Raw genomic sequence first — 19,380 nt, 5'->3', positions numbered from 1 at the left:
TATTTCTTTGACTTAGATAATTCTACACGTCCAGAAGGCAATTCTTGTAGGCAGGTGTTAAGAGTCATGAGGCAGCAATGTATCCACCTTTTTACCTTATCGTTGCACAGAGCTGCCGATCGACCAGATACTTACAAAGGGTACTAGAAAAGTTTAGCAATACGACCTTATTTTTTTTTATACTTTTTCAAAGTACTTTCCGTCACACATTAAACATTTTATCAGTCTTCGAAACTAGCCGTCGAAGAAACTGTCATCTTTCGGTAAAGATCTGGGCACACTCATCGTCCCAAGCAATTAGTAGGGCGTCATCGCTTGTAAAACACCTTCCTTTCAGTCTGGTCTTCACATGAGGGAACAGCGCAAAGTCACAGGGAGCGAGATCTAGACTGTACGGAGGGTGCTCTAACAGTTTTAGTCCAGTGCTGGCCAAATACGCTGAGCGAACTTTTGAACGATGCGCTGGAGCGGTATCGTGGTGAAGAAACAATGTGTCCATCCTTCAGTTTGAAAGCTGTAAGAATTTTAGGCAGACATTACTCGGTATACCACTTCTCTGTGTCTGTGTTTTTAACACACCTCGATCGACAATTCCTCATACACTGAAAAATACCGCCACCATTGTCTTCTTCACTGATGTGAACTTTCGAATAGCCACGGGAGTCTCCTCATCTTCGAACACCCCCACTTTGTTTTGACCTTTGGTCGAGAGCCAAGTTTCGTCACCTGTCACAATACTGTTCACAGAGAAAGTTTTTCCATTTTAAATTTTTTCAACATTTCACGGCACCATGAAACACGGCGTGCCATCTGCTCGTCGGCCAAATCATGTGGTACCCAAAGGGTACAAAGCTTTCTAACTCGAAGGTGATCGCGGAGAATAGCACGAACTGCTGGTGCATTAATGCACAAGCATTCTCTATTTGATGGTATGTAACCCGTCTGTCTCAAGCATTTTCCTTACTTCAGCAATGTTTTGTTCAGTTACAGATGGCCGACTTGAACTTGGAGCGTCCTCAAGGCTGCAATTCCCTTTTTGAAATTCGGTACCATCTAAATATCTTGTACGATGAGGGCAGTCCTCTCCAAGCACAGGATTCATTTCCTTTAAACACTGATCAATACTTAAACCACGTGCAAAATTGTAGCGTAAAATTGCCTGGTATTCAGTTTTTGACCACGACGACATTTCCACCTCTTTTCACTAACATAGCTGAAAAACAACTGACACTGAGACAGTGATCAGAGTTTCTACAGTACAGGTTTGAACATGTCTAAACACGCGCTAATTTGTCAACTCCTATGATGATCCGTTTTGTTCTATTGCAAAACTTTCCTAGTGCCCTTTGTATGTCTAACCCGTCTGCATTGGCATGAACACTTATCCGATTATCTGCTTCCACGGTATTCTTGGGGAGGTCATCCGAAAATGATGTGGGTCAGTAGCAGCGGGCCTCGTTTTGCAGTGCTGTGTTACCGGAACGAAATGTGATAAACTAACGGCGAATGATGTGCTCATTCGCCATTACTGGCCCAAGTACACTCTTAATGTGTTTTGTGGTTTGCTGTGCAGAATGTCGTAGTTTGAATTCCTAAAGAAAAATCACTCTCAGTTGTGTATATTCCATGGTGTATGTATTTTTATACGACTATTTAACAACTCATTACCTTCTGACTGGGTGCCCTTGCCTGTGTGCTTTACGTATACAGACGTCGTGGAGCTTCCTACTAGACGTCGAAACGGGCATGTTATACTTACCAATCTAATATGTAAATTGGTCACTTTAATACCAGTAGCGCTTTCGAGGAATGCTGTCCTCATCTTCAGCTTATTAAGTCTGAAAAAAGATTAAAAAGATATAACATGGGGAGGAGAAAAGAATAAAAATTCGGAGTAAATAAACCACTTCACGTTGAAAATAAGTAGAGGCACGAGTTGTTTGCAATGCGCGATAAAACGAAATGCGTCGGAATTAAGTAATTTTCAGTTTCTTGGCGTTTTATATTCTGTGTGTATTTTCATTGGTTTTCGTTGCGCGATAAAACTCGAAATTGGCAGTTTTGTGCGAAATTTTAAAAATACGTTTTCATTACTTTAAAAACGCTAGTTTTCCACTGATAGAACGGTAGAGCGTGGCATGAACAGTGCATTTTGGATTATTAGGATACGACTATAGGGGACATGTTGCCCGTTTGCTATCACCATCACACCTGAATGGAGAGTTCCGAAGTAATGATTGTTTGAAGTTTGTTGTAAATGCACTTACATATGTGTAGCTTCCAACTAGCAATTTCAATTGTGAGAGATTTTTTTTTAAGTATGGACTGTTGATAAGTGACAAACGTACAAGAATGAAGGAGGAAAATGTTGAAACATGTAACATTCTTATATTTAATGCTTAAATGTAATTTGTGCCTATGTATTTTCAGCAAAACTTGACTACCCATAGTAAGTTTAATTACTGATTATCATCAGTTTCATTTGAAAAAAATAATTTTCTATAAATGAAATTGACATTATCAAGTGAAATATTCAGTGTATTTGGTTTTAGTTAATTAATGGTTTATTTTTATAGTGATTTATGAATAAAAGGAACAGTTGTAAAAATGTCAGGGAATTATTTTCCACAAAAGCTACAAAATGCGAAACTTTATTTGGAAAATGCGACAAAACGCGAAATTTTAAAATTCTTAGTGCGAAAAACTCGTGTCCCTAAAAATAAGTAATGTTAATGATGATTTATGTGCTAGTCAGAACAGTTTCGATTAATTTCATATTTTATTCGAATATAATTGTGTGTTATTGAAAATGGAACTTCGGGCGTAACTAGAAGTGTTTAAATTTGAATATGGAGAAGTAGACTGGCTGCCTGTGATAACATTCTTTAACTACACTATTTTGCTTCTTCTCCCTTTTTTAAGGGGTAAGTTCTAATTATGATCCATCAATGACAAGTCATATTATAATTTGTGATGTGTATTCCGTATGTTTGTTATGTTGTTTACACAATCGCCAGCAAAAGTACGTCTCTGTCTCCTACATATTCTGTGGTCATCACCAAAATACGCCGATTTGTTAAAGTATAGAGGAGAACAAAGAAGAAGAAGGTATCTGCTCTTCCTGGCGATTGTACTGGTCTAAAAATTAACTAGCATTCAGCTGACCATCAATATAATGTTTTGAATGTTGATAAAAATATGACATCAGCACTGGATTGCAGACAGGATAAATAATCATTTCAGTACAGCTTTTACTTCTGTATGCACAATTCCATTATGTCCCATATTTACTCTGTCGTGCTTAGTTCTGGAGACCTAGCAAATTTGGATGTGTATATACCGAGCAAGCTGGGTTGTCCTAGAGATATGAGAATGCATGTGTTACCTTGCTGAAAGATGTGGTTTTGCAAAGTGTCAAGATGGTCGGAGGACAAAATTGACGATTTCATGAATGTGTGACGCCCTGTTCATACTGTCCTGAATGAAGGGACAGGGGAGCGGCATGTATAGTGTAATCTATTCCATACAAGGCTTCCAGATATGGATCTCATATGTTGAGTGCAAATACCCTGAAGATTTCCGCTTAACTGCATCCACATAAGCGTCACAGTGTCTGAGACTGAAACAACTCTCATATTCATTGATAATAATAGTACAAATATGTGTCTGTGTACGAAGCGGGGTCAAAATGTATGCACATTTCCAACAGTGTCTAGGAACTCCCTACCTGTGTGCAACCAATATTACTCAATGGTTAAGCGGGCTTACCTAATAGCGTAGTATTAAGTGTCCGGATTATAAAATAAGGAGATTCTTCTCTTTTTATCCAGTTTCTAAATTAAGACCTGGCAAACGACAAATGCTTACAGCTAATCGGTGAATAAGACTATCCTCTGTTACCACTGAAGACGCGATAATCCCGACCCGTGGGAGCAGCAGTTCTGCAGAATGACAATCGATCTTTTCGCAGCTCTACTGTAAGGCCACGCTCGAAGTCACGTAGTTGTACAATGTGCGTTCGTTAACATCGTTCTGGCATTGCAGACAACTGATTCGCACGCGTAATTACACTGTCGTGTAGTCCAATGACCTTCAAACTACTAGCAGCATTCTCTCTGCAGACATGTCCCGCGGTGCAACTTCCATTGAATTGGACAAGATACATCGAGTGTTAAGTGAAGTCCACCAGCGTATATTATAGAAATATAGAGTTGTGTGAAGATAGCTAAAAGAGGTCGTAGGGAAGGACATTTTGTAGTAGTAATATGTGATATTCAAGATAATTATAATAGTAATACTTTCAGAAACACGTAATACTTCCAGAGTTTTTCACTTTCATTCCTTTGTTCTAATCCGTTGTGCTCAGAAGAATCTATTTCACTCTGTAACTTAACGAAGCCCAAAGGCTCTTCGCCATCTGTGAATACTGCCATTCTCATAAGGAATTTTGTTCATCTCTCAAAAATTCTACTTCATGGTATCCTCTGACTGTCGTGGTGTAACCAAAGCTGGCTTTTGCACAATAGAATTCCCAGCATAGGCCGTATACACCTTACATTTATTTCGATTAAGAGCTCAAACTGTACACACTGTGCCTATTACCAATGGGAGCGACTTGAGCCATCCCTTGTAGAAGTCTGGAATATCACATTTAGAGTACCGAAAGATGAGAGATAACAGCATGAAAAATGGTACCCAATGCAAAGATAATGAAGAAAGTTACAGCCATTCAGTCTGTTAATTAGCATTATTGGCTACAAATACAAATTTCACGTTAAGTAAAATAATATTTATTCTATGTGTTTGAAGAAATGTTAGAGATAAGGATATACCATAATTTAAAATTCTAGTGTTCGTTTTAAGCTCGATTGCTCACATTGTGATAATGTGACATTCATTACCGTTCCATGGGTTTTCTCAGGGTGCATCATTTTTGTAACTATCTTCATCATGCCACCAATTATATTTATCGTACGTCTCCTGTGGGTTATAAGTTGCCAAGGCAGGACGTTAAACTCAAAAACTGAAGATCTTATTTAGTTTTATTTCACATGTTTATATACGATGTTTTCTTTTTTAAAAAAAGACTATACTTTTCCTATACTTAATTATTTCTACAGAGACATAATTCATTGAATTGTTTACGAAGTTACACAGATACAGTGATCTACAGAGTAAATAATAGTAAATATTATTGCTATGCAGCACAACGAAAAATCTGATTTTCGTCGTTGGATTAAAATACGTATATAAATAGTCCGATCTTGACCAAATTTGGCTTGAAGGTAGACCTTGAGTTGCGTAGTGCACATGTGATATATTTTTCTGTACAAACGATTGGTTCTCTAATTCCCCACTCTGTGTTTGGACTCGTTCGATTTTTTTAAAAATCGCTAATCTATTGTGTACTTATAATGGAATTTGCTAAAATTAGTGAAGAGCTTTCTTTTTCGAAATTGGGAAACGATTAATTACGAGGTTATTTCTGTATATCAATGGGATTTATGTTTATTTAAATTTTCTTTATTTAGTTTATTATATATTACCCCTATTTTTCTGTGTGTTTCAGGGTGTGAAGAATGTAATAGTTCATACGAAGCTGAATGCCCACAGCATAAGGTTCAAACAATTGCTGATAAACCTGTTCCATCTAGAGCGTGGGCTACACTTCCAGCAGCATATTTGTCTATTAATAAAACTGGAACAAATCGTTCTGGAGCGCCAAGTGAGTAATATAATTTTATAAGATTTGTAAATACGTTTTAGATCTATAAGAAACTTTCAGTGAAGATTTTCTCGAATACATTTAAGTTGACGAAGACAGATCAATCGTTGATTTCACTAGTTACTCTGTTTCGTATACAGTCTGCGGAAAAATACCGTCACTGAATTTTTGAAGATGATTCCTTGTACTAAATGGGAATTAGCTAGAGCGGTTCAAAAATCACAGAGGTTGAGTATATCCTGAAAGTCATTCTCGTATCGCAGGTTCTGCACGTTTCGTCTTTAGATTGAATTTGTACTATGTGATAAAATTATTACTGACTTTTTTTGTATTCCTGGTAGACTGAAAATAATTTCGGATATTTCAGCGTGTGTGTGTTTTCAAGAATCATTGACATATTGTAACACACGCTCTTTTCCAGGAATGAGAAAATCTCGAAATTAAATCAAAATTTCTGAATTGGGTTACCACTTCGTTAAAGATTTTTAAAATTCAATAAAACAGAGTGATGAGTATTTCTAAATATTATACACTATGATAATTTACAAATTTTGAATAGGTAATAAAGAAAGAAAAAAAAAAAACTAAGTTCGGTAATACTGCTTTGTTCCAACGAAATAACGCTCAACTGACTCGGTTCTAGAAAATGACATTGAGGTTCTTGCTTAAGCAGTAAACCAGCAGTAAGATTCCGTATTCTTACAACCTCTATATGTATCACTGTTCACATTGCTATTTAACAAATTAGTTTATTCGAAATCATAAGCTCAAGTTAGGATAACAATTTTATTATTTTAGGTCGGTTTATCATTACAAAACGGAGACAAGTTTGAAAAAAAAAAAATCCAGTTTGATTAATAACTTAAGACAATTGTATCTCATAACAGTTTCATAAAGTTGCATATCGATACTTCAATTGATATATTTGATAATCACAAGACAGTTTCAGCGAATCGGTAAATTAGTTACAATATATCAGACAAGGATTGATCTTAAGTAGCCAACTACGGAACTTTACAATAATTGCTCTTCGACTAAATTCGTATCATGACTGGTTTTACAGACAAGAAAAGAAAGAAAGAAAAAAAAAACCTACCAAATACTGATCCATCCCCTTTTTAATTATCTATAAAAAAAAAACTGAACGTTCCATTTCTGAAGACATAATTATCTAACTGTCACTCATATTCTACAATGTCCTCCAATCTGTGCTGCTACTGTATAACTCCAACTGAGTTCTAAAACTGTAGCATATATCAGATATGGCTTAAGCATTTAGCCTGGCCTCGGACAACACATTAAATATTTTATTTATGCACTACAAAGAAAAAAATAATGAACAGCGAATTATTTACATATGGTATGAGTGATGATAAGAAACGTAACTACGTGACAGGATATTCTCAATATTAATATGGAACGTGATTGTTTTATTTATTGATCTTTTTTTTTTTTTTTTTTAAAACAACATGCAAGAAAATTCATACTAATGTGATGGATCAAGGCATTAGTTTGTCAGTCATATAAATTTAAGAGCCACAAGGTGAATCAACCTTCGTAAAAGATTCCGGAGCTAAGCTAATCATACCGTGAGTTTACAGTAACTAAGAACATGTACCGAATACGCAATAAAGGTAAATTTGCTTATATTTAAATGTATTCCGACTTAAGATTCATTCTATCATGCAAAATTTTGAATTAACTGTAAAGATTACTGGTAACGTGGAGACATTTATGGCAGATAAGTGAGATGCGTAACGCAAATGAAATTTAACTATCCATAGTACTTATATTGATCATTATTCGCAAGATTAATTACAAGAGTTATTAGTTTTTATAAAATTTTCAAACAACCGTTGAATTCCACAATACACTCCTACGTCACCGACGCCATCTTAGAAGACGAACTTTTATCTCCATGTCAATGTGATTGTTCAAAATAAGAAAAATCAGGTTACCTGGAAGCCAGGTACAACTACTTACAGTCTTAAGGAGCCCGATAACAGCCCACTTTCCCTTCTCCAAAAGCCGGGAATCTCGGCCGTCACCCGTCTTCTTATACTGAGGTTATATGTTTGTTTCCATCATGGCGATTTGCAAACATTAATGACCAGCGGGGGTGGATCCGAAAATGTTAAATAAAAATTTTGTGAGAACTCGGCAACCGAAAGAAAATATTAAGTTTATTCCCAAATCACTTTTTGTATAAAGGTTAATGGCACAAATCCAATAATTTCGTAATATACTAAATTTTCGACATCGAGTTCTCTCACCCCCTTTTTCTGCTGGTGTGTTACTTTCTTCTTCTTCTTCTTCTATATCTAACTACTCGTGCATTGCCTATTTTATGTATATTTATTAATTCACACTATAGTTAATTGCATTAATTTAGAAAAATTAGTATATCAACAACTATCATTAGAATTATGTTTGCTTTCTTCCAAATTTAGTGATTTTACTGTTTATAAATATAATTATAATACTTCTAATATTATTAATCAATTGAGTTTGGTAGTACCCAGCAGAAAACTTCACTAAAGCTTCACTGAATTGTCATTATTATTAGGCCTAACGCTAGGCCTAATGCTCTGTTGATAATTACGTATAAAAATACAAAAATTTTGGATTGAAAATCTTGGTGAGTAATAATAATACCATTTTCAAATTAATAAAGTGTGTAATACAACCCCTCTTCTATTCAACAATTTAATATGATTTTGAAATGTATTGGTAATGTTTCATTCTTATTATCGTAATTATATTTGTATTACCGTAATGTAGTTCTTCGTCAGCACAATGCACATTGTGACACCGGCTAATTTATTTATACATAATTATATTCCGCCTAACAATATAGGTTTTACCAGTCAAACGTGTGCTCCGATATAGAATAATAGCCTAAATCTATATAATTATGCAATAGCAGGGGAAACAAAAGTTTGCCAAGGTGTGCCAAACCGACCTAACAACAACTAACCTATGTAACTAACACAAACACACGAACATAAGAATAATAAAACAAATTGGCACAAATACAAAATACGAGAGCCATCAAACATGTAACGAGTATAAACATGCATACCGGTATTAATATTAGTGTAATGTAATCGCTACCGGTAAACCGGTACGTTACAATATACCATATTCTGCAGTAAAATTTTCACATGCTTATTGCGTCATCATGACAATACAATTTTAAATTTATATAATAAATAACGCATTTTTACGAAGTATAGTATTTAGTAAAGAAGCAACCACTACGAAGAAACCAAAAAGTTCTTGCCGTTCGTGATCGTCAGAAACAGGCAGACCTACAGCGCATCACAACGTTTAGATCTCGAAATAATCTCCCATCAGCATCCAGCATTTCCTATAGCTGCGCTATGTCCTAGCAAGATAACTCGGTGGGTTCGGGAGGGGAGGAAGTTGGAAGCAAAGAAGTCCGTGAGTAAGTGCAGCAGGTGTGCCTCATTGTCGAAAAATTCCCCAGGGAAATAGTTCTTCAGAGAATAGAACAATTTATGTGTGAAGCCTCTAGGTCCAATGAATATTGTGGATGATAGTATTCTGGCCGTTCTTGTCACGTTTGGTCTTGCACTTTTAGCACCTTTGTAATAAAAAACGCTGACTCCTGCTGCAATGCATGGTACAACTAGCGGGTTAGATCTGCTTGATGACGTGGGTTGATAGGTGCTCACAATTGATCACTTGACATTAATCCACAAGACACGTTGCATGATCTTGCTTAAAGTGTGAGGCACGGGGCCACGTGTTGACAACCAATGTCTGGTACGCGTGGGAGTATCATACTGGACCTACGTTTTGTCACTCGATTGCACTCAAACAAATGTGGGTGCGTTGCGGTGCTGAGACAGTACTGTCACTTCTTGTTCCTTGTTGGCTGGATACAATGTGCGGGGGACCTACTTGCTCAATTTGTACATCTTTCTCTTTGCAGCACAGGTGACGACTAACTGTTCTTCTCTATGGCTACCTTCAGAACCTTGTCATCCAGCACCTATGATCGCCCATTGCGGGGTTCATCTTAAAAACGCAATCTCCCGGCCCGAACTTCTGGAACAAGTGCATGGCAATGCGTTCGTTGACACCCTCACCAAATATCTAAAGTATTCGACGATTTGATGCGGCTGCTGACAGGCCCATTTTGAAGTCGTATAGCAAAAAATTGTAAACGAGCTCTTTGATATCTCTATTTCTCTTAGACATTGGACAAAACAGGTTGCTGTGTGTGTGCAACGTGCCTGTATTGGTGCAAGTCAGTTGTCACACTAACCTACTATCGCTTTTTTGGCGCGTAAGCCACATCGTTTCCTTTTGTAAGCTATTCACCAAACAGGACGCCAAAAACAAGATTTTTTTAGTTATCTTGTACTCTGGGGGCTTCACATCTATTCGTACTCCCACAAAATTATGTATGTGGCAGTCGCAATTGAGGCCGTGTATATGTTCGTAGACGTGCAAGTGACAGGACAGCTCTCCATACAGGACTCACTATTAGCGTCGTGGTATGGGAAAAGGGGGTGTTACACATTCAGGTCGCCTCTGGCTTTCATTCAGAGGAGTATGACTATCGCATCATATGTTCGTGAGGTAGTCAAACCTGTTCTGAGATCTTCTAGCAGAACAATGAACGCTTTCATTGCGCGTGGGCAACCCAACGCGATCTATTCGGTATTCACCTTTTACCCAGGCGCGCTATATATTCAGACCTATAAGCCGTATACAGCACATAATGAAACATGATGGACAGGGCTTGAACGCAAGCGGGCTTTGCCAGTGAACTTCTCCCAGCTTCGCCAAGATCTATAACGAGCATGGGATACGGTGGTTCCCGAACAGTACTGAATGAACGGTGCACTTCCTATTAAAATGAGCCCTGTATGTTTTTGAACTTCCTGTATGAAATGTTGAAGGTGTTTCAGTTACTCCATGTAGGAATTACTACCATTTACCATACCATATTTATTTGCTAGTTGAAGTTACGCCTTTCTTTTCAGCATCGTGCTATATGAAATACGAGCCTATAGTTTAAGGTGGAATCCAAACCACAGTAATGCGGTCAGTGCTCTCCCATTAGGAATCGATCCGGAATCACTAGAGCGACTAGACCAATGGGGAGGGTCGCCATCATGTCTTGTATACCAACTTTGGAGTTCTGAATTCGTACTAGTTGTTGTTAAGAGTTTTCAGGCTGTACGAACATTGTAAATTATATTACAGGCAGTATGTTAATGATGTATAAATTATCTGTTTAAAGTTAACACTAAAAATATCTTATTTTTGAAAGTATTTGTGTAATCAAGCTTTGCATAATTATTATAAAGTTGCGAAGTGAAGTATTATCAGGAAGAAACATTAAAAGTACTGTTTGGATTTTTATTATTATTATTATTAAATTAAAAGTGTTATTCCCAACTAAATAACTATCTCTTTCATATTAATTTAGAATGAAACGCTGAGGAGTAATATTAATAAATCTGTTGCGTACTTGAACAGTCTTCTTTGATGCTACGAAAACTAATAAATAATAATAATAAAACGATGTACCAAATAGAATTATTAGTGTATGTAAAAATTCCCGTACGTGTTTGTTAATGCTAGTATTTATTTTAGTCTACGGTGTTTATGCGCGAAAGACTATACCAAAGAGAACTCAGTTTGGTCCTGTCGAGGGATTGTTGATTAAATCTGAAGATTATCCAGTTATTGAAGAAGAGGATGAGAATTCACTTATTCTTTTAGTGGAAACTGATTTGGGAGAAATGTTGAAGTTGGATGTTTCGAATGAAAGTAAGTATTTATGAAAGTATTTTTAGTATTGTTATTAGCCGTATTTTGATTTTTTGTTTATTGTATCCGCAGTTCGTGTTTTCCTGGTAAATAGTGTTGACGTTGAACCAAGCGAGTAAAACTAATTTAATATGTTCGCTACATAGTATTCATGACCGAAGATATACACTCAGTAAATATGACCTCACTTTACGCTCAAAGATAAACTAAGGTTTATGATATGTTAGGCGAAAGTATTAAGTGCGTGTAATGCTGGTCCTAGGAATCCTAACTTTTTTTTGTTTCGGCGGTCCTATATATCTGTTATCCGTTTATTCATAGGTTTAATTTTTTTTAGATGGTTATTATTTTATAGAAATCATCGTTCCAGAATTTATAATACTAGGGAAAGCAAGGTACGTTGTTCAGTTATCCATTCTCACTTGTGTTCTTACGTTAGCTATAAAGTTTAGAAGCAGAAAGAGAATATATGTCTTTAACATAAAATTGCGGATATAGAAGAAAGTAGCAAAATAAAATATAGGGGATTTGTATAAGGGCATAACTGCACTCAGGAAAAGGGTAACAGGCTATTTTAAATGTGGTTCAGAGTGATAAGGAAAATATCTTAGCAGCCCCCTGAAATGTTCTGGATAAGCATTTCTCAGACTATAGTCATCTAGGTTAGACTTTTTAGATTGAACATTAGTGCAAGAAAAGGCAAAAATAAAATTCACGTTTATTTCGTATGCTCAATAGTTGAGAATCTGAATATATATATATAGCTTATAAACACTCTTATCTACAGGACTGCCCGGCACAGTGGTTCCGGCAATGGAATGTGACTTTTAACGTAAATGATACACAAGATATACGGCTTTGCAAGATCTTGTCCAAAATATTTGCGAACTTTGATTCTCCTTATGGCCTGTGTGCACCCGAGAACTTTCCAGGTGTGTGGATCAGTTCAGGCTCTGTATCGAAGTTTTCACGTATATTCGTATAATTAATCTCCCATAAGTCATATTCCGCGTATATTCTCCCATCTTCCAATTAAAGATTGGAGACGTAGCTGGCTCAACTTGCATGCCCCAGTTTTACCAGTGTATGTACGTACAAAGTATGTGGTATATTCTAATATATGATACTCTTCCTTTACGCGAGAGACTATATCACATTAATGTTCAGCCCGGCCCGTACTGCAAGCTCCGTAAAGTTCCAGAGGCAATCCTACATCGTTTTATTGAATGTCAGGCAGTCACTGATGTTACATTTGTTTTACGACAATCATTATAAATAGTGTCTCAATAACCAACGGTGATTTTTTTCTAGTGGTACATTACTTTATCTTGACTTTTATTGGAAGCCTCGACCACGGACTCCTCTTATTTTTGAATTATAGACCACATATTGTATTATATTTATACTAAGTATCCTGGATGTTCAGTTCAGCATTACGAAACATATCTTCACTATCAGTATCTTTCTTCCATTAGTAAGCAAGAATGTAGTGCGACGGTATTTCCATCATTATGATGCACTCTTAATGTAAATATGTGTTCTGTCTTTCAATTTGTTTATCCTGAATATCAATTCTTTATGTATACCATAATATAACTTCAGCAGATGTTAAAATCCTAGAAACCAAACTTCTGCTACTTAAGATACTCGTAGAGTACTTGTCATGTGGCACTGTTATGCTATGAGGATTCATTCTCTTCGCGATTTTAATGTGTTAACTTTCGGAAAGGAAATCTTTGATGTATATTTTTATTTCTTCCAGATTCTTCAAATTGGATGCGATTTGTGCGCCCAGCGCGGTCTTTTAGAGAGCTGAATTTGATTCTAAGTCAACAAGGACATTCTTTGTATTTCACGACTACTCGTGTGATTCATCCGAAGCAAGAACTACTTGTTTGGTACAGTGCACCCTATGCCCAGAAGCGTTCTTTGCCTATTTTAGAACCTAATGATGAAGAAAGAAAAGGTAAAGTTCATTATGTTAATATTTAAATATGTGAAGTTATTATGTGAAAATGATCCCTCTAATATTTGTTCTTTTTCTTAACAGTATCTCACGCAGTGACTTTTTTTTTATTACGTGTTAGGTACGTAAAAAGCATTTTTGGTGTAATATAAAACTGAGAACGAGCTTCCTCGTGGATAAGCGGTTAGCATACGCGCCCATGTTCGATTCCTGGCGGGAGCTTGTAGTTCAGATCCACGTCTTATATAGTCTCACAGCTGAAACGGACACTAATTTCAAATCAGAATCAAATAAAACGTATTGACGTATTTGACTTCGTTTATTGAGATCCAATATAGTTTCAACTTTTTCGGTAAACATCTCTTTTATTAGTTGGTGATGTACTTTTCATGAGCATGCTGTCATTTTTAAGTAACATAATGATTATCAAGTGTAGGTATTTAATAATAATAATACAACATTTGAGTACTAGTAGAAAAAAATAACAAATATAATCTATGCAGAAATCATCGAGTTCTTCCATCGTTTGTCATGTTTTCTACCTTCAATAAAAGAATATAGCTTCTAAGATAGAATAGTAAAAATTCCAGTTGTTTTGTAGTGAGGAGATCAGTTACTTTGAATGCTCTGTGGTTATTAGAAAAATTTCAACCTCTCGATGAGACTTCGAGGAAATTTCTGACGAAAAGAAATTCACAGTCTGCTGTAATCATTACTTTCAAGGATATAGCGTTATATTGTTTTTTCTGATATTGTTGTCTGTCAAGAATGGTTTAGCAAATGGTGGTTTGGACAGGGTGTCTATCGGTCACGAAAGTCATGAAAAAGTCACGAAATTTAGCTTTTAGGTCACGAATTTTGTTTTATCTGTACAAATGTAAGTGCAGACCGGATTTTTTTTCTATAAAACGTCAAAATTCACCACCAAAAATGTCTGTGATCGGCTTTAGACGGTATCAAATCGCAACCAAAATATGCTAATATCGCATGTATGAAAATTCGGCCTAATTCGCACCCAAATTTGCACTTGAGAATGTTTACGAAATTTTATGGTTTGATAAAGATAAGGTCACGAAAAACTAGCGAAATTTCATTTTGAAATTTTAGTAGACATCCTGTTTGAGTAGATCGTTTTTATTTTTTTAATCTTATACGTAGGAGTTCAATTAATATACAGTATATACGTATATAGAAATGTTTAGAACATTAAAAAATAAGCGTTCGTAAGAGATCGTTAAGTTAGTACACTGCTTTGCAAAGGGTAGACACGAAAACAACCAAGCTTTAAACTCGTATGTTGCTACATTACACAGTCCGATTGACCCATCTTAAATGCCGTGCGTACTTTTTAAATTCACTTACGTAGACTTGAGAGGCTTAAGTCTGGAAAACGAAATACAGTAAGTAAGAAAAATATTACCATATAGCAATGTTTAATTCCCTTCTCCCCATTTATTGATAATTTTATCCATTCCATAAATTAAACGTTGTACTTACTTGCTTAAAACAATTCTATCTCGAAACGTAAATCTTGTTAATTTTCTCACTGGTACAGACAGGCTTCCAAAAATAAAACTAGAAGTATGAAGAAATATATGTTCGCTACCTTCAATACGTAACTAGTCTCAGTGTTGAAAGCTTTGAAATAAGAGTAGACGTGTGCAGAATTTAGTTTCACAAGATATAAATAATAACTTCTTTTACAGAACTTGATGACTTGGAAAATGCGTGGCCGTGCTTTGAATGCAATAGGAGATTTCCAAGTTCAGAAGAGCTTCAGAAACACTTAAACGACCATGATACTGAAAGAGTAAGTTATATTACGTATTATTTCTTCTTATAAGCAATATAAATTTGTTACAGATTTTCTGTGAAGTATCAATCCAGTTTGTCCAAGTGTTACTAGGGTGTTAATCGTAACATTGTACATCTAACCAACTGAAATGGAATAGGCACCAGAATGTGCGTTTCATAATGAGTTTAATATGTAAGTCTTAAACTTCCTGATGAATTATCTCCTGGCTATTGGAGCGGAAGACCCGGGTTCGATTCCAGGTCCATAGAGCCTCGATGTTGAAAGGGATACTGAACTCTCAAGTGCACTGAATCCTGAACTTTCTGACAGTACAATTAACAGGAAAACTGTTTTTTCTTAGTTTAAAGTAAATTAAAAAGAAAATTTTTCAGTTTAATGTTTCACGATTATTCCCTTTAGGCTAAGGGAGACGGATGAACAAGGCAAGTAAATGATGATGGAATAATTGGTGAAATGAGAATGTGGGAAGAAACTGGAATACCTGAAGAAAGCACACGAAACGGTGTTGTCCACCACAAACTTACTTGGCCGGAGCTCAAACCATGGACCCCACACACCAGAGGTAAGCGCTCTACCATTGAGCCACCATCCTAAATTAAAAAGAAAAGAATAAAGGCAGATTAATTAACAAAGTGTAATATAATTATTCTTTGCAATCGATCTTATGGTTGTCTTAACAACGTGTTCGCTTATTTTCAATGAAGGGTTTGTGTAATGAATTTCACACAGTCAGCTGAAACAATTCCTGAGATTGCATATATATCCGAAAACTAAACTGCACTTTCTCCATCTTTAGAAGTGGAATTGAGAGAAACGCTGAATTTGTAATGAGCTATTTTATATACTGAGGTTCATCTCGGTAAATTCGCTGATTTGTTAGGTACTTTATTCTGAGAGAGAGAGAGAGAGAGAAAGAAAGAAGAAAGGAAAAAATACATCTTTCCCCGTTCCTCTGGGAATATGTATTTCTTTTTCTTTTCTTTTTTTTTTTATCAATATAGCTGTAGTACTCACCTACTAACATAGTAGCTCAGTTTTGTTTTCTTCTCTTGATTCCATGACAAAACTAGTTCATGTTCAAATTTCGCGTTTCTATCTATAATACTTTGATCTGGGTGTTGTGAATAAATAAATTATTTTAGCTTTCTATACAATAGTGTCGATTATAACTGATCCTGTAATATTAAAGTTATTTGACTTCTACTTTATGATTTACTTACGATAATATTCTTGGATTGTATTAGATTGTGGGGGACCAATTTAATACTAAATTTAAATTTAAGTGAAAAACCAGAGCATTCATCTTAAAGTAATGTAAAACTTTAAATTCTGGTTGTAACCTGCCTTGATTTTAAAAAGATTAGTAATCTGTTCGTGGGATCGAATCATGTTCCGAAGTAAAGTTTATTACTTTTGTTTGTGTGTAGGGTGAAGGAGACGAAGCAATAAAACCGAAATCGAAGAGATCGTTAAGGATTATAAGAAGAAGAGGCTTACCACTGTATCCTCCAAAGAAGTATAAGGCTGTGACAGACAAAATAAATGAAGTAAGTGATGAAGAAGTGTATAAAAGGCGTGGGGGAAGATCAACTAAATTTGTAAGAGTAAGTGAATTTACGGCTAAGTGCCTTATTCTACAATAAAGTGACCACAACATTGAATAAGGCTTTAGGCTTATTTAATTCATACCTACACAAACTAGTTGATATTTCGAAATAAATCAGAATCTTCACATCGCAAATTGTACTGTAAAAATTGATAAATTTTTTTAGATCTACTGTGTTCCTGATGTTGAAGACGTTTTAGATCTTTTTTGTAAGTAATCAGGTAATATCAAGTCTTTGTGATTCCAAAACATGGACGTTTCCATCTTGTTAGGAGAGCGTTACACTCTAACCTTTTAGGGGGCGATCAAATAGATACACTCATTTTTCACGCATAGACACAAATATTTGTAAAGTGTCCTCATCTTTGTATTACAGGTCCAAAATACTTTGTGTGTATGCCATATGTTGTTTGAGAAAAGTGTATAACCTGCAAGCCTATTCTTCAGACCCCATGCTTTCGTGCAAGATGTCATTCAGTATGTAAACTGACCTGTAATGATGTTCACTAGTTTAGTTAAGGAATTAGTTCTTACACTTACGTCTTCAAGCACTAAATGCTCCATTTTTGCTACTTCACTGGGTTCTGTGATCGTGGGTACTCATATTCTTTTAGTCATTCTATAGACTTACGCGCCCAATTTGAATATTCTCTACACAATTTAAGGAGCTTGCGCACAACACAATATTCAGTTTTGTACAGCATGATGCTGTCTTTTGACTCTTATAGCTCTTAACTCCAGTTCAATAAGATCTGTAATACAGTTGGGATGATCATTATGGAGATACCAACTTACAATTATGGAAAATTGGAGAATCGTGCATAAAATTTAAAAGCCCTGACTCCTGTAGCTCATTGTGAGGAGAAGGCTGTTTCTTTCTTTCTTGTGTTGTTTAATGTGACTACCGGCAGAAAGAGAGAATAGGAGTATATTTAAATGAGAATACTTTTTTGATAGTATATGCCTGTATCGAGGAAGAATACATTTAATTGTATACAAAAGTTTAGTAGATGTAGATCGCATACAATGAGGAGTGGTAACATATAATAGAGACCTTTAATATTTGTTGCACCACAGTTCAATCAATGTTTAGCAAACTTTTATCGAAAGTATGAAATCAGCTATATGTTGATGTTATGTTTGAGTTTTCATAATTGAAGAAGCAGTAGTACCTGTAGTTAACATCTAATGTGCAGAAAATAGTGGGATAAACCATTACTGTCAAAAAATGAGAATACTTTCGTTTCAAGATTTTGCATTAATTATTGAAATAATATTAAACGGAATTTAAGATAGAGCAGTTTCGATTAGTGTTTTTATACCTTGTCTTGCAGGATTTCGCTGAAGAAGAAGATGGGCTAGTTGATGGAAATATTGAAGAAAGGGAAGACTTGAAGGTATTTTTCTGTTTTTTCGTACTTAAAATTATACGTTAAAGTGACATGTTAAGTGGGATAATCGTTTGTGTACAAACTTTGACCGTGATTAGAAGCATGAATATTATTACTAAATTAAAATTTTACTGAAGAAAGTTTGTTAAGTTTAATATAAAGCCTAAAAAAAAATGTTTCTGAAAATTCTAGAAGCTTATGAATAGTTGTATTTTTGTGAGCAAATTCTTAAGTCCTATACAATTTTGTAAAATGGAAAATAAGCACTGTTACTGAGAAATGTGTGTTAGATTTAAATTATTTTATGCGGTACAACTCTTAGCGTTTTAATCAGAACTTCTTTAGTAATGAAGTCTTTCCATAGATTAGCAAAACAGCTATATTCTTGATCATTATTTGTTTAGCATAGTAGTGATTATAAAAAAGATCACAAGAGCATTAGTACGCTAGGTCTATATATAGTGTTGTATAAAATATAGATACATAGGCACAGGGTTCGACGACCCTACAGTTTCACGCTTTTACAGGTCCCTTCATAACACACTGTTCCTGCATGGTCAGTTTCTCCAGCTGTAGTGTAGTGTCACCGCGGTGAAACAGGGACAAATATCATGTGCTAAGCCAATGTTCCAGCATACCGATTTACAAAAGAAAACAGATTTTAAAAATGCGAAAAAGTAAAGACTACATAGAAATATAATACGTTCTTATTCATCTTAGCATTGTGCAGCAATTGAAGAACAGCTTTGCATCCAGTGTCTTCGTTTAAGAACATTCATCTTCTGAAGTTCCCGTATTTTTCTCTTCTAAAACCAAATTCTGAAGAATTTCCTAACCTTAACGAATAGTTTCAACATTGCTGGATCTTCATTTGAAAGTGTCTTCCTTAGGACATCAAATAGTCGGCCAATCACATTCTTTTTTTCAGTTCAGTTTTCTTGTGAAACTTTCAAAATATAACTTCATATTTTTTATTGCTTCCATCCACTCGTAAGAAGGTGAAACGAGACCACTACGCTAAGCCACATACATCCATCTCACATAACTTGTAGCAGCAGAGTTCTC

General features: G+C 35.6%; 1 protein-coding gene across 11 annotated transcripts in view; it reads left to right on the top strand.

Moving 5' to 3' along the window:
• Positions 1 to 19,380, top strand: part of LOC145686000 (uncharacterized) — a 131,171-nt gene that overhangs the window by 44,863 nt on the left and 66,928 nt on the right. For 9 of the 11 annotated variants that reach the window (XR_014131506.1, XM_081758821.1, XM_081758824.1 and 6 more), the window contains 6 exons: positions 5,570 to 5,725; positions 11,360 to 11,536; positions 13,299 to 13,502; positions 15,209 to 15,312; positions 16,746 to 16,922; positions 18,259 to 18,321. Coding sequence is in view for 10 of the 11 variants with exons in the window: in XM_081758821.1 (XP_081614947.1) it covers positions 5,570 to 5,725; positions 11,360 to 11,536; positions 13,299 to 13,502; positions 15,209 to 15,312; positions 16,746 to 16,922; positions 18,259 to 18,321 (881 nt within the window). In the remaining variant the exon portion in view is untranslated. The remainder of the gene's footprint in view (positions 1 to 5,569; positions 5,726 to 11,359; positions 11,537 to 13,298; positions 13,503 to 15,208; positions 15,313 to 16,745; positions 16,923 to 18,258; positions 18,322 to 19,380) is intronic. The other 2 variants (XM_081758828.1, XM_081758825.1) reach the window with 1 other exon arrangement.

The sequence above is a fragment of the Thermobia domestica genome, chromosome 5 (assembly GCF_964235325.1).
Source record: "Thermobia domestica chromosome 5, izTheDome1.hap1.1, whole genome shotgun sequence".
Classification (NCBI taxonomy): domain Eukaryota; kingdom Metazoa; phylum Arthropoda; class Insecta; order Zygentoma; family Lepismatidae; genus Thermobia; species Thermobia domestica.
The sequence above is the reverse complement of the archived record's forward strand: the minus strand, read 5'-3'. Positions and strand labels throughout refer to the sequence as shown.